This window comes from Penicillium cataractarum, assembly GCF_028827025.1.
Source record: "Penicillium cataractarum strain IBT 29864 chromosome Unknown utg000004l, whole genome shotgun sequence".
Classification (NCBI taxonomy): domain Eukaryota; kingdom Fungi; phylum Ascomycota; class Eurotiomycetes; order Eurotiales; family Aspergillaceae; genus Penicillium; species Penicillium cataractarum.
Genome location: NW_026622740.1, coordinates 126193 through 141296, shown reverse-complemented (window position 1 = coordinate 141296; position 15104 = coordinate 126193). Strand labels below are relative to the sequence as shown.

The 15104-nt window shown below is 48.7% G+C and overlaps 5 protein-coding genes across 5 annotated transcripts; 3 read left to right on the top strand and 2 right to left on the bottom strand.

The window, feature by feature from the left end:
• Nucleotides 1-302: 302 nt before the first annotated feature.
• On the top strand, nt 303-1652 carry N7496_004579 (M20 family metallopeptidase; the record flags this gene model as incomplete). Its single annotated transcript, XM_056697508.1, has 3 exons — nt 303-392; nt 442-833; nt 902-1652. The coding sequence occupies 3 exons, from the start codon at nt 303-305 to the stop codon at nt 1650-1652; spliced, it is 1233 nt and encodes a 410-aa protein (XP_056556033.1).
• Nucleotides 1653-3630: 1978 nt separating this feature from the next.
• N7496_004578 (SDR family NAD(P)-dependent oxidoreductase) lies at nt 3631-4688 on the top strand (the record flags this gene model as incomplete). The annotated part of the gene is made up of 3 exons (XM_056697507.1): nt 3631-3795; nt 3859-4143; nt 4206-4688. 3 exons carry the CDS (start codon nt 3631-3633, stop codon nt 4686-4688), a joined length of 933 nt encoding a protein of 310 aa, XP_056556032.1.
• A 742-nt stretch (nt 4689-5430) lies between these two features.
• On the top strand, nt 5431-7542 carry N7496_004577 (uncharacterized protein; the record flags this gene model as incomplete). Its single annotated transcript, XM_056697506.1, has 8 exons — nt 5431-5502; nt 5569-5620; nt 5672-5927; nt 5980-6285; nt 6340-6862; nt 6933-7167; nt 7232-7297; nt 7352-7542. Coding segments are annotated over 8 exons (1701 nt in total), but the record flags the coding sequence as incomplete, so codon positions are not given.
• A 2312-nt stretch (nt 7543-9854) lies between these two features.
• Nucleotides 9855-10376, bottom strand: N7496_004576 (uncharacterized protein; the record flags this gene model as incomplete). Its single annotated transcript, XM_056697505.1, has 1 exon — nt 9855-10376. One exon carries the CDS (start codon nt 10374-10376, stop codon nt 9855-9857), a length of 522 nt encoding a protein of 173 aa, XP_056556030.1.
• Nucleotides 10377-12100: 1724 nt separating this feature from the next.
• Nucleotides 12101-13740, bottom strand: N7496_004575 (caspase family protein; the record flags this gene model as incomplete). Its single annotated transcript, XM_056697504.1, has 3 exons — nt 12101-12350; nt 12501-13305; nt 13386-13740. The coding sequence occupies 3 exons, from the start codon at nt 13738-13740 to the stop codon at nt 12101-12103; spliced, it is 1410 nt and encodes a 469-aa protein (XP_056556029.1).
• Nucleotides 13741-15104: the final 1364 nt, after the last annotated feature.

Here is a 15104-nt window from a genome sequence, read left to right as displayed (position 1 = left end):
TTTGAAAGATGAATAGAATAATTTGTTCAGAAAGTAAATCAAGCTCTGGATGTGAATATGACTCTGACTTGTGAACGCTGCGATATCGATCTTTATACACCGCGACATACACCATGTGGGGACCTCAAAGAGGAGTCGCAGCCAATCGCGTGTTTTTGCGCCGCAACGGTAGTATCTTCGGCACTGCATACTAGAGTCGAACTAGTCTTGAAATAGACTTGGTCCGTATCGGACCAATATAAAAGAGGCTTACAGGCCGCCCACAGATTAAATTGCAAATCTAGAACGGGAAGGCTACAAATATGGCGATCCCAAACAAGGGTGAGGTCCAAGCGGCCATCAACACCTATATTGCCAGCTTGGAACAGCCTCTGCGTGCACTCAACAAAAAGGTGCGATTCGAAATTACGAAAACTTTCGTATTGCTAACGGAAGTGATAGATAGTGGAAAATCCTGAATTGGCATACAAGGAATACATTGCCCATGACAGTATCTGCGACTTTCTCGACTCTTTGGGCATACCCACTACTCGGCATGTTTACGGTCTCTCCACTGCGTTTGAGGCCACGGCCAAGGCTGGCAACGCCCATGGTCGATGTGTGAACTTTAATGCGGAATATGACGCTCTCCCGGGCCTTGGACATGCCTGTGGGCATAATCTTATTGCGACAGCTAGTGTCACCGGATTCATCGCTCTGGCATATGCAATCGGCAAATTTGGTCTTCCTGGCCAAGCCCAGCTCCTAGGCACACCAGCTGAAGAAGATGGCGGTGGTAAAGTCGATTTGATTCGGGCTGGGGCATACGAAAATGTGGATGCTTCTTTGATGGTGTACGTCCCCTAGCCTTGCCATTGAGGTTTGTGGAGACGGGAGATAACTGACTAACTGACTATTCTAGGCACCCCTTATCGGAGGAGGAATTTACCAAGGACAAAGTTATCGGCATCGCAGGCCGATCTTCCATTTCCTGCTACGATGTTGTGGCCACTTATCGGGGCGTCAGCGCCCACGCGGCTGCTAATCCTTGGGAAGGTAGAAATGCCCTCGACGCGCTGGTCATGGCGTATAATGGTATCTCGATGCTACGCCAGCAGATTGAGACAGATGAGCGAATTCATGGATCCATCATACAGGCGCCCACAGCAACCAACGCGATTCCGGAGCTTACGTGCACCAAATATACGATCCGCAGTCGAACGATCGATAGGGCACGAGTACTCGGAGGCCGCGTGAGAAAATGCCTGGAAGCAGGTGCTATGGCTACTGAGTGTTCTGTGGAAATTGAAGAAACTCAGATTTATGCCGATTTGGTCGTGAACCCGCCCTTGTGTGAAAGCTTTCAGGAGTACATGAGCGATCTAGGAGAAACAATTCTGTCCCACGATGAGCTTCTCATGGCCGGCTCCACAGACCAGGGCAACGTGTCTCAGATAGTCCCTGCCCTGCACGGCCTCATTGGGATCCCGGTTCTCGATGGAGCTAAGAATCATACGCGGCAGTTCACGGCGGCAGCTGCAACGGACGAAGCCCATCGAAGGATGATCGTTGCTGGGAAGGCAATGGCAATGACCGGATGGCGTTTACTAGTCGATGACGACTTTTACGGCATGACAAGCCGTGAATTTGCCGAAACGAAGAATAGAAGATAGCAGTATACAAAAGAGCGTCTAGTGTCGAATATCAAACGCCAATTTCCACTACTGCTGTAGAAATCTACTTGAGCTTGTAGCCAATCAACGATAATTGCGCCTCGCGTTGTGGTGGAGAATAGCGAAGACTGACTATCAATGTGGATCTTCCCCCGTTCTAAAAGAACAGCGATAACTATTGTTCTTGTTAGATTGGAAACGATAAGCAGGGGCTTGAGATATAGCGAGAAACATAAAGCCACAACTGCCATGGTCTTTCATTATTGTCGCCCACCATTATCTCTCCTCTTTTTGCGATAAGAAGCTCTTCGCCACATAATTATCCAACATGACATCTGTTACTAAGCCTACTGAACCTAGCTCATTTCATTTGGGGGATTCAAAATCACTGAAAAGTAGTGGATTTGTGCAATTGCGGCGTACTCGCCATCCACCGGCCCGTCCCCGGTCCAATCGTCACGGAAGAAGGCAAGGTTGGGCCTTTTAGTGACGGGATGGACTACTTCTTGGCTGTTGCTCGGATTCGATATTACTAGGCCAAGAAGATCCCTAACCCGGAGGATTCTAACCGGTACCATCTGTTGGGGCCGTTGCTCCATCTGGAACTCCGCCCTCTTTGCGTCGAATCGCAAGGGACCGTTTCCCTTGAACCACATGCATATCGAGACACAAAACTTACTCGTAGACGAATAGTACGACATTTTGGACATCATAGACTGGGGGATGGCACAAACCGCGCCATGGGATGCAAACTATTATCAATACCCCTTTCCACCTGCTGCTGACGAGCGCGACGAGAACTAGGCATTAAATGATTCCGATCACCTGGCACATGACAATGTCACAAAGAAACGCGCCTTGCAGCAACCCTACTGTCGCAAATATAGGAGGCAGAAGCCAAGATGAAGAAAAAAGGCACTCCGCTTTCTGTCTCTATTGCGGATATACTGGACACGGATGCCTCCAGTACTTATTTTATGATGGAACAACGTGGCTCAGACTCACCAGTATGGGACAAGATATTTGCTGAAGCACTGGTGAGACAGGCATTTGAGTTCGATGATAAAGCTGTTGAGGAATACATAGATCTCAAGGAAAAGGAGATGAAATCAACCATCCTGCGAGGCTATGTGTCCTACATAGGGCTAAATGAGGGTCGGTTCACACTGGATCGCCTACCAAGGGCTCCTGTACCTGTGAACATTCAGCCAATATTTACTATCCGAGTTCTTTGTGTGGCAGAATAGGACCGGGGCCAAAATTGGATTTCTTTGATTTAACTACCGGGGTAGCAGTACTGTAAAATGGAGCCCGCAGATTTGTAAGTTACATCGAGCCTTATACATATTTACTATAAATGTGCTGTTCACATATGAAGAAGCGTTCTCTGCATATATTTTATTATTTTTTCACCTAAAAGAAATGCGATCATTCATGATCTCCGCATGATGAACTCACACAAACCATTTAGGGCAATTCCTCCTATAGATGTCATATCCTGGAACCCTAGATGTCCTAAGAGCAAAAAGAACTGCTCTGAATTGGTAGTGAATCTCTAATTTCAGGTCCTGAATGATTGAAAATAACTCGCTGCCTTGTAATAATGAGACGGAAGTCCACGGTAACTGGGCCACCCACCTGATACCAAAGATGAGAATATCTGGAATCACTTACGCTCTCATACACATTTGCGAATGAGTATATTAATGACCAAATGCCAAGCAATCTTGTTGTATTGCCACCCAAGACCCTGAATCGGGCAGTGTGTGGTTAACCCAATTGGCCCCCACGTAGTGCCACGGCGGTAGCAATCATCACTTCGAACCCCACCCGCATTAAGCTAGAAGGTGGGAAATTAGGGCTAGACTTATAAATTGTCTTTACTCCCCTTACTCCCCTGCATTTTCTCCTCTTCTTCTATTTCCTCTCATCTCGCAAAAGTATCATACGTCAAATCTCACCTTCAGCATAACACACAATGGCGTCTTTCGAACTAGATGTCGATGCAGAGCTGAAAGCCCACTCTTTTACTCGCAGAGCACACCGTGACGTCTATCCTGCTATCGACCCTCGTCGTCCTGAGCTTTCTCAAGCTGGAAAGGTTGTTGTCGTCACTGGTGCTTCCCGCGGAATCGGCAAATTGGTAAATCGATGATGAACAGAGAAATTAAGAACTCATCGATTGATTTTGCTAACATCTTCTTAGGGCTTCGCGGTTTCATTCGCCCAAGCCAATGCTGCTGCCATTGTATTGATTGGCCGGTCAGCGGAAGACTTGGCTGAGACTGAGAAGCTCGTCAACAGCATCAACTCGGGCACGAGAGTTCTATCCATTCCCCTTGATGTTACCGATACGGCTGGCGTGACTAAAGCATTCGAGGACATTGTTGCTCGCTTTGGAGCACCCCACATTCTCATCAACAATGCTGGCTACATTAACCCACTTGCCTCTATCGCCGATGTCGATGTGGATTTATGGTGGAGAACCCAGGTTCGTCTATCCTCGAGAGGTAACGAGCAATGATTCATATTGACAGTATTCTATCGCCATAGGAAGTCAACGTCAAAGGAACATTCCTCATGACCAAGGCCTTTCTCAAGGCCACTCAGGACGCCCCAGCTGGCAGAACTATTATCAACATGGCTTCGATGGCCGCACAAGGAATGCCCCCTGGCATGAGCTCATACTCTCCTTCCAAGATAGCAGTGTGCAAGTTTACAGCCTTTACCGCCGAAGAGAATCCTGAGATTACTGTCGTCAGTCTGGATCCGGGACTCGTTGCTACGGATATGGGACATAGTGTGCCATATCTAGCCGGGTTCTTGCATGATACTCCGGAATTATCCGGGGGTATTGCGGTTTGGCTGGCTACTGGCGACAAGAAGTTTTTGAGCGCCCGATACGTCGCTGCAAACTGGAATGTAGAAGAGCTCGAGAGCAGAAAGGAGGAGATTAATGGTGGCAACTTGCTGACCTTTGGGTTGAAAGGGGAATTTGGAATTTCGGGTGTTATTGTTGAAGGGCGGAAACAGTAGATCTTCAAGCAGGGTTCTGCAAAGCCTCGATGGGAAGTTCCCTGCAGTGGCAGAAGCTAGATGTGCATTCAAAGCAGTAATATTTGCGTTGGAACAAAGAGATTATTGTATCCAGAAACAAGTACTAAAGTCCAAATTGGAACGCATTAAACCTCTGATATTCGCACAGTCATACTAAAGTCTTCAATCCTCAAATAATTTACGTCCACCTGATTTATTTGAGTATCCAATTTGAGGGAAATTTCACGATATAATAGGGCATATCCAATAATGAGTAGATCGGCAGACTCGGGGAAATGACCCCCGGACTTCCCCCACAAACAAGTACATTATGAAGTACATCCACAAGGATTTCTCCTCCCCCACGCTCGGGTAAACAGACGATGATCAGCGCACCCGCCAATCATCCAAGAAAATCATTTGGCACTTGCTTAATCTAGCCTACTGAGCCGTCTTTGCCAGCAATCTCAGATCCACTGTAGCAGAACTGACTGGTCAAAATCTTCATCTTTCTGCTTCTCCCCCGCACTATATCCCCCGAACATCGGAATGACGCCGACTCCCCATTTAGCCGGAATGGCTGTCCTTGTTTTCACTGCCTAAGCTTCTTGTATTTAAGATGCAAGACCCCACGATGGTTGCGCTGATGTTTTGTCTCTGAAATTGTCGTTTAATGAAAGCCCTTGTAGCTTATGAGTTATTTGGCTGAGCTAATTTGTTTCTACCCGACAACGGTATAAATATGCCATTCGCAACGGAGAAGAAAAAGTCCTATTTTGGGCTGACTGGAGGATGGCTGACGTTCTGGGTCACCGTACGCTCCCACTAAAGTGCTACTTCCGCTATTTTGTATACTAATCAATTCATGATATAACTTCAGGTTGCATGTGCAACTGACATGACTCTATTCGGGTATGATCAAGGTGTATTCAGTAAGTTGATTCCCTTTTAACATGACAAGGAGATCACTGACTTGGCCCAAGGTGGCGTTGTGATTACCCAGAATTTTCTCGAACTCCATGATCTCGTCGGTCCAACCAAGACTAAGACCCTTTCTACCGTAACGGCCATCTACGATATTGGGTGTTTCTTCGGGGCCATTCTTGCTTTTACAATTGGTGAGCGACTAGGACGGAAGAAAGCAATCATGGTGGGAACGACCATAATGGCAGTTGGTGCCATTCTCCAGGCGACGTCGTTCAGTTTACCGCAGATGTTTGTGGGTCGAATCATCGTTGGGTGAGTGTTAAATTCATTATTGCCCACGACTACTTGGCTAATTTATTGGTAGTGTCGGGAATGGCGTCAATACTGCAACAGCCCCAGTTTGGCAGACAGGTATAATGTTTCCCTTCGTTTACGATCCTTGGATAGCTTCGCTAACAGTATCCGAAGAGACATCACAGCTCAAATGGCGCGGTAAGCTAGTGATCCTCGAGATGATGATGAATATCGCAGGTTATTGCATTGTCAACTGGATCAACTATGGACTTTCCTTTGCCGGAGGTGCTGTCGCCTGGCGATTCCCGCTTGCATTCCAATTCTTCTTTTTCTTCATATTGTGGTCTACTGTACCTTGGCTACCAGAGTCTCCTCGGTGAGCATTTAGAGTTTCTTCTTGCGGCCTCAAAGCCCAACTAATGCTGTACAGCTGGCTTCTTGCCCACGGGAGAGAAGAAGAAGCCGTTGAGGTGATTAGTTGCCTCGAAGAAAAGCCAATCGACGATCCCTTCGTGATTGCCCAGCGCAATGAAATCGATTTCACCATCCGCTACGAGCTCGAGAACTCAGTGCGGTGGCGCGATCTCCTTAAGAAAAGAGATCACGATACCAAGACTCTGCGACGATTGCTCCTTGGTGCTGGCACTCAGTTCATGCAGCAGTTTGGCGGTATCAACATCATGTCCTACTATCTTCCGACGGTCTTGGAGAAATCCGTTGGTCTCAAGGAGAGCATGGCACGTCTTTTGACGGCTTGTAATGCCATCTCATACTTGATCTTTTCCGGGCTTGCGGTTCTTCTTGTTGAGCGGATGGGTCGTCGTGGGTTAATGATTTTGTCGACATTCGGCCAGTTCTTGTGTTTCTTGATTATCACCATCTTACTGCGCTTTGCGGAAACTTCGAGCAATGGCAAGGCCTGGGGATCGGCATCAGTGGCGTTCTTTTTCTTGGTAAGCTTTTCGTGGGATACGAAACTTCTTTTCTTGTGGTATGATTTACTGACAAGAATATTTATTCAAGTTCCACGGTAGCTTTGGAATCGGAATGCTAGGTGTTCCATGGCTTTATCCGACCGAGATCAATTCCTTGCCTATGAGAACAAAGGGCGCTGCAGTCGCGACAGCGACCGATTGGTATGACTTGGCCTCCATGAAGCTTTTCTCTTTTCTCGGGACTAACACAAAACGAAGGATCACAAATTTTGTCATTGTCGAGATCACGCCTATTGGTATACAGAATCTTGGTTGGAAGTTCTGTGAGTACCCCTTTCAGTCAACTTGACTTCGTTTGAGGGTATATTGATGTGAGCGCTGCCGCAGGGATCGTGTGGACAGTGACAAACGCTCTGTTCCTTCCAGTTCTATACTTCCTTTATCCGGAAACAGGTAAAAAAAAATCCCTTGACGAGTCAGCTAGAATTTGCACTAATCCTCCTCTAGCGAACCGAAGCCTCGAAGATATCGACGCATATTATCGCTCCAACCCGTCACTGGTAGTAACCAAAGACGCCGATGCGATTTTCAGAAGACGACCTCAAAAGTATATCGATCGCGAGGACGAGGAAGTTGAGAGAACTACCGCAGGTAAAAGTCGGCTGGTGGCAGTGGAGAACGTGGGGATGAGTGGGAATATGTAAGGGAGAGGTGGAGGAGGGACAGAATCAAAACCACATAGGATTCTTGAGGCTAAAGTTGGATAGTTTGGGTTACAGAGAGACATTTACAATTCTCAAATCACTGGTATTAATTGAAATGAACAAGTCAAGTGGGAAATTGGAGTCTCGGTTACAGTTCCCTTCGATCATTGCAGAATCCTTACGGATTGCCTCTAATAACACCCGTAGGGAGATTGTGTCGACTCGTCTAAACATACACATCCAAATTAGTCCTTGGTAGGTTACAGCATTTACAGCCTTGCCCTAGTGCTGCATCTATAGCGGTACCACTATCGTTCTCTAAACCGTTATCCCACACCAAAACCTCTATCCGAAAGTGAAAGAGACTATGCCCAAACAGGTAACTTTTTAGCATCTTAAACCACGGTAACCACAGTCAGTAAACATAAAAAGCAAGACCATGGATACCAACCAATCAACGTGGATAAACTACTGATAGACCCGCAATGCCTGGCATATCGGGCCATCGGCGGATGAAGTGGAGCAGTGGATGACGCGGAAGAGAACGTTGATCTACGTGGGTGCCTAGTTAGTGTATTCACTTGAAATTTTTGAAGTGGGATAGGCGGTAAATACAATAAATGGTCTGGAGAGAGGATTGATGTCGTATGAGGATATCGTTGCAAGATAGGCGATATACCATCGATTATATCCTTAGGTTGATGATATTGGCTTGGATATTTTCCAATGTATACTAAAGGGCACTGGAGTTGCGAGTCTCTCGGATACTTGCCGGGATATAGATAGCTTGGTATACGTAACTTAGTGTCAACTGAGCCACTATCCTACACCCCGGGAAGCTACTTTACTCCGCGAAAGCGGGGTTGAGTCGGTTGGAAATTGTCGCTGGAGAAAACCCAGCGATTATCCAAGTAGTCACTGATCCAAGTTTCTATAACTAAGTGCTGAGAGTAGTAGACACAACAATCCCTAGTCTACAGAATAGTTAAACCAAACACGATACATCTTCAATCATATTAGACATGGTGAGATAGAAGCTAATGCAATCCACGCATTCCAACTCCGACCATCGGTAGACCTCGGATATACCCATGCATCCATTACTATGCGTACGAAGTGCGGAGTTAAGAGTCGACCAAACCAGTCCCAATTCACCCAAAGCTTGGCCCACCCGTCAATATGCATGTTTCAGTTTCCAAGTAAATCATCAACCATAGCCACGAACTATTTCGTATCCTGCAGACCTACACATGTCTCTGTTTAGCAGTTAGGCAGCCACCCCAGACTATTCTAGGAGAAATAAACTCACATGATGCTTTGAGATTTTTGAATCCGTTGAATGGAACGCTGTACACAAACCTACTCCTCTACATACTAATTCCAAACCAAGCCACAATTACATTGTCGTGGCTAGCAAGGTCCTCACAGCGTCTATATTAGCATTGGCAACCCGGCTACTCTACATCGCCCATCTCGGGCTAGCTTTATTTTTAGATGGAAGCGTTTGCTGACGCACGTCGGTCCACCCGGTTGAACCTACTGGTTGGTTTGGGACGCCTGGCGGCCGCCCGTGGCGTCCTGGGCGATCCGACCGAACGACCGTTTAATTGTGATCGATCCCTAGTAGAGGTTAAAGTATGTACATGTACTGGGATTCGGTAGTGTATTAAACTACATGTACTAATGCAAGGAGTTGATTATTGTAGATGGCAGTGTAATTGAATGGCAAAAATAAAAATGAAAAAATAGATTGTTCAACGCCAAGCTATGCCCAAGTCAAATGATAGCGTTAATGTAAGACAGTTTCCGATCAGATGTAAGTACAAGAAAGCTTTCGAGATCGCAGGATTAGATGGTACATAGACCAACTTGTAATAAAGCATGCGCAACACAAATAGCACAAGCAATGTAAAAAATCCCCAAAGCCCATTATGATAGAACAATGTAAAACGCCGTCGCCGAAAGAATTGAAGATCCCGTCAAATAAAAGAATCAAGGCTCCGAAACACCCTTTCTGTCCATAAAAAAGGTCGATGACATGCTCAAAATGGCATGTTGTAGATATGTATGATGAATGACCGATCAATCGGCACTGCAATATTGCTTTGCATAGTGCAGATGTCGTCGATTCCCCGTTTGATGATGACATTCCCTCTTCGCTGTGATTGTTCCGGTCTCTTCTTTTATGTTTCATTCATGTCGTCATCTGACTCTGTTTCAAGTCCCCAAATAGCAAGAATTTCTGATCACCTCATCAAGAGGCCACCCGTTGATTCTTGGCAATATTCGCACCAAAGCTGCACCCCTTAGATGAAAGTCGTCTGGCTGCCGTTGGCGTACTGCGTCGACGAACCGATCAAGTTCGGCGACGAGATACTGGCCGTATTCGACACGGTCGCAAGCTTGCTCCGCGTAGAGAAAATCGACAGTCGTCGACTGAGTCTCCGGCTCAGTCCGGGCTGCGGGGTGGAAACGGACAAGATAGACATTGGTCGAGAGCGCATGGGCATCCCATCAGCAGTTTCCGGGCGCGGGGTTGTACCCAGGTTGGCGTCTAGCAGAAGTGTAGAACGACGCTTGATCTTGTTGGCAGTCGAGCGGGCAGGTTCCAGGTTCAGAGAAAAGTCTTCCTTGATATCGTCGAGAGCGTGCGAGACGCGGCGGAACAGTTTGGGTTTCTCATAGATAGATGGCTCGCGCTGTTCGTAGCCGTAGATTTGCAGTGGTGTCTCCAAGCCGTCGTCCAGCGGCGAGGAGTAAAAGCGGGGGTATTTAACAGGCATTGGGGTGCGACGTGGGTGCTGAGAGCCTAGAGAGAGAGTGGACATGGGTTGAGGGTTTTGATAGGGAAGATGAGGATCCGAGGAAGCGACGGATGAAGAGTAGGAGCTGTTGGTAGCGGAGGATGATGTCAACATGGCTGAGTATTGACTAGCCGTATATGATATGTCGATAGAAAGGGAGAGCTGGCGGGGGTGTGGTTCTAGTTTCTAGTTCGAGGGCGTGTTTTAAGAAGCGCAGGGAGCAGGGGGAAAGATCGCAGGAGGGGGAAACTGCCAGGTCAAAAGAGGGAGAAAAGAGACCAACGAAGAGAGAAGAAAAAAAGGCGCCATCGCAAAAAGCTGAGCATCGCATTCCGAAAAAGACTAACAACGAAAAGTGGATCAAAGACATTCAGCGTTTTAGTTCCCAAGCTACGAGGCGCCGGCCCGTGTAACACATAGATGACTGTAATCTCATGTTTCATATGGCCCCTCCATGATGGAAGCGACTGCGAATCCTTGTGGAGTATCAATGCATTCGTATCATTCGGGATCAATGGTTCGATGGTTCAGAATGAGCTGGTTGTAAGCTTTTGGATAGCTTAGTTGACTGGCTTTCAATAGTAATAATGTCCACCGACAGTTGCCAGCCCTGCTTGCAAACTTGGGATCGGTCCTCCCGAGTCCACTTATTTTTTCCCGTCCGAGCGGAGATGCTCCGTATCAGATCATCCCATACCGAGTGAACTTTCAGTTGGGATGGGTTGTCTTGGATCTGACACCTCATGGTGGTCTTTGCTCTGTGTTCGCCCATCTATTCGGTGACGCGGCACTGGCCACTCCCCCATCTTCTTGTGCTCTTTGTGATATTTTTGACACCTGAAACAGCTCTACGCGGTTGACGACGTGGAAAACCAGCGTAACCGGGGAACTGAGGGTTTGGTCCCAAAGAGTAGTTCCTCGACAGAGGGGGTCCATCGTAAAGAAGGAGAGAGAAAAAAAAAGTAGTCTGTGGATGTATCCACGGTTCCCACTGGGATCTTCTGATGCGAGACTCTCATTGGGCCGATTTCCGCTCAGGGGGGCCGAACAGCCTCGCGCGATTAGGGAACTTTGGAAAATCTAAACGAAGCCCGCTTAGCGCTAAAGTAATTATTTGCTGCGGGTGAGGCGCACTGCGGCCGACCGTGACGAAATGACCGGTTGACAGCGACTCCGATGCTGGTCATGAGAACTCGGGTTGTTTTCTTTTTTTTGCTTTGGATTTTTTGGTGTTGGGGCCGGGACTTGGATGTCTCGGGTACGAGAAGCGTTCATTGATCCATTTTGACCCTGCGATTGTACTCAGTGGAGATGCCCCAAGTGGATGGACCCGGGAGCCTGGCAAACCACAGCCACGCATTGCGACACACGAGGCCCATGGAGGGAGACTGCCGCCCGGTAATTCCGTTACATTGTGGATATGTATGGAATCTTGCCCCCTCCCCAGATCAAGGAGAAGGGTATTAAGGGGCGAAGACGAGATGGGGAGTGGCTGAGAGAGACGAGCAGGGGTCATGCCCCCTCGATTAGAAGGGTCTGCACGAAAATGTACCTAGTACAAGGGTAAGGAGAGGTACTGTCCCAGCGGAAGTAGGCGGATCGCAACGGATCAATAGAATCAGCGACATGACATCGTGGGCTCATTTCTTGGACAAGTAAGCTAAAGACAAAGATGCAAAGATATGTATGTACAACGATATAATAGGCTAAAACGGGTGGAGCAAATGAGTGGCGTGATCGACATCGCATCACATCACAAAGCGTAGATTGACATCTGCCGCACGAGTCAGCCCGAGATTCCATTCGGTAGTACTGCAGATCAACTTACCAAGGGGATGGCTGCAGCTCAGCTGTGGCTTCTGGGTGTATTTTCCATCGAGCTCCGCCCGGATGGTGTTTAGCAGCTGCAGATAACTCTGTTGGGGCCATTGTTGCAGTGATTTAATAAAGGCCCAGCTCAAGGCACCCCTGGCCTGGCCGTCCTGGAAAGTGTCGGCTCTGTGAGAAATTGTCGGTTAGTCCGGTCGAATCGGAGAGGGGAAATGAGATAAAGGGGGAGAAGGGACGAAAGAGCTGAGAAAAAAAAAAACATTCCCTCGGAGATTTTTTTTTCTCGTCTTCCTCCCCATGATATAGGTTGGCACTTACGATGTCTGAGTATCCTTGGAGCCGGAGAACATGACCACATCGGCCGGCGAGGTTTTGGTCTGAAGGGTACGTTCCCGTGCCTGGCCTCCGTTTGCTGCCTTCTTGAAGAAACCAATGGCGGTGCTTGCCATACTGGAGAGGTTACCCTGGCTATATGCCGTGAATGCGGTGAACAGATCTTGAGCGGCTTCCTTGGCCAGGTTCGGTTCCTTCAAGATACCCTGGGTCGAGTACACGTACGGCAAATCTAGAGCGGTTCCGGAGTGACACGAGTCGAAGATGGCCGTCAATCGGACACCGGGGCGCAGTGGCCGCACCATGATGGCGTGCATGTCGTCGTCCACAATATGACCAGCGCTTTGATAATCCACCGGGTAGATCACGTCGTCAAAGCCGTCATCCTCGTCACCATCCAGATCGGGTGTCCGACCACCGTGGCCGGAGAAGTGGATGAAGAGAGAGTCGTGCGGTTGGGCATCCTTGACCAGCCAGTGCATGGCCCGAATGATATTATTCTTGGTCGGGATGCTCATGGGGTTCTTTTGGTCGTCGGTGAGGATGACCATATCCTCGCGACGATACCCGAAGCGTTGGTGCAGGAAGGTGGACATGTTGGTGACGTCGTTGATACATCCATTGAGCTTATTGGCCTGACCGAAATAGTTGATACCGATGAGCAGGGCTTTCCGCCGGCCAGTACAAGCCGAGTACTGGAACTGGTAGTTGGATGGCGCACCATGGCCAAACTGTTGGAGATTCTGCGGAGGCCTGGGTGGGAGATTGGGAGAATTGGAGCGAGGTGGTCCTACCACACAATTAGCATTTGGTACACAATTAGAGGCGTATGGAATGGTGCTGAAAAAAAGAGGGGTGATTTGGCCGTACCGTAACTGCTCACACTCAAGTTTTGGCGATGTCCCGGTTGAGGAGATGGGGTATGCTGCTGGCCATAGGTCGGTTGCGGGGAGGGTGCGTGTCCATAAGGAGGCTGTGGTGAAGGAGAGTGACCATTGGGGGGCGCTCCAGGGTAAGCACCTGGCGGGGGACGTGGGGGACCCGAGTAAGAGCGTTGCTGGCGATGTTGCTGGTAGTAAGGCTGGGATGGCGGTGGCTGCTGGTGGTAGGGCTGAGGCGGGGGGTGCGGGGGTTGCTGCCATTGGGAGGGAGCTTGCTGATAGCCCGAGCCCGCCCATGGGGGAGGAGGTCCCGGCGGAGGTGGTCCTGGAGGTGGATAATACATGGGAGAGAAAGGCTGCGCTGAAAGATTTCGAGGATGAGAGTAATCCGAGAGGACAGATCAAAAACAGGACGCTGATGTGATGGCGGAAGAGAGTTTTTTCTTCTCAGGTCCGGCAAGTCAAAGTTTCAGGCGGGCTGGCTGACTGGTGGGTCTGGTAGATCGTCGGAGACCCCGAAGGCTCAGTGAGAGTGAGAAGTGAGCCGAGTCGAGTCCTGCACTGTTGGATTGTTCAATGTTGAAGGAGAAGAAGAAGAAGAAGAAGAAGAATAATAATAATAATAATAAAGAAGCGAACCAGGTACGTGAGCATGTCCTACGCCATCTCCGTGCCGTGAATGCCGTCCATGGAAACAAGCCGAGTTGCCCGAAAGTTGGAATTCTCCACTTTGGACCGCCGTAGGGACCGTAGGGCTGCAGGGCAGGCAACATCATTTCTTCGGGTTTGACGGGTTTGACGTGTTTGCTTGGTTTAGTATGTTTGTCGAGTTTGACTTGGAGTCTACAGTCAGGTGACTTTTTCACTGGCTGACGTGATAAGACCCATCTTCTCTCTAAGATTAGACGACTCGTTCGTCGTCATCTACTCCACACGACCATGCGATGTGATACCCCGGCTGTGGTTAACATGTTGCCTACAATTGGCAGTTGTATTTCTTGGGCATTGCTGGGTGCTGCGCCGCACTCGGCGCAGCTGGACCGAGCCCAGCCTGGTGGCGAAAAGTGCGGGGAATGGGCCTCGTAGTATGTACCACTGACTTGGTGAAACAGGGCACTGAAACCTTGATCTTCGGCCCCTTTGGCCTCTAATACTCTGCAGACTATGGAATCAGGTGAATCGTCAAAGTGTCTATCACACGAGTCTCGCAAAGTCCCATGGCCGGTCCACACGAGGCCTGCAGGGGCGATCCTTGGCGGGTCCGGTCGCGAGATTAGGAGGAGAGATCCAAGATTTCGAAGACTGCTGCACTCGGTCGCATCTAGCCATGGTCAGACGATGATGATGCGGCTCTAATGGTCGAAAGGAGGTATTAGTCATCTGTGGAGGGAAGCATAATAATACGGCGAGAGGTGGATCCCGGGCTAAACACGAGAAGAAGGAGAAGAGAATTAGCGGGAATCCGTCTTGCCCGCGATTATTATTGAGGCTCTGCTAGGACTGAAAGTACTAAATAAAAAAGTACGGGACTGGCTCGAACGATTCGGCAGTATCAGCCGCCTAGAAGCCCCAATAAGAATAGCACAATCGGGTTCAGTCAATAATAATTCCCAGAGGCAATTATTGAGGCTCTAAAATCAGCAATCAATTCCAATCATCCTGGTTTAGGCCCCTCCTCTTCGTGTCCGCCATCGTGAAAAAGACACTT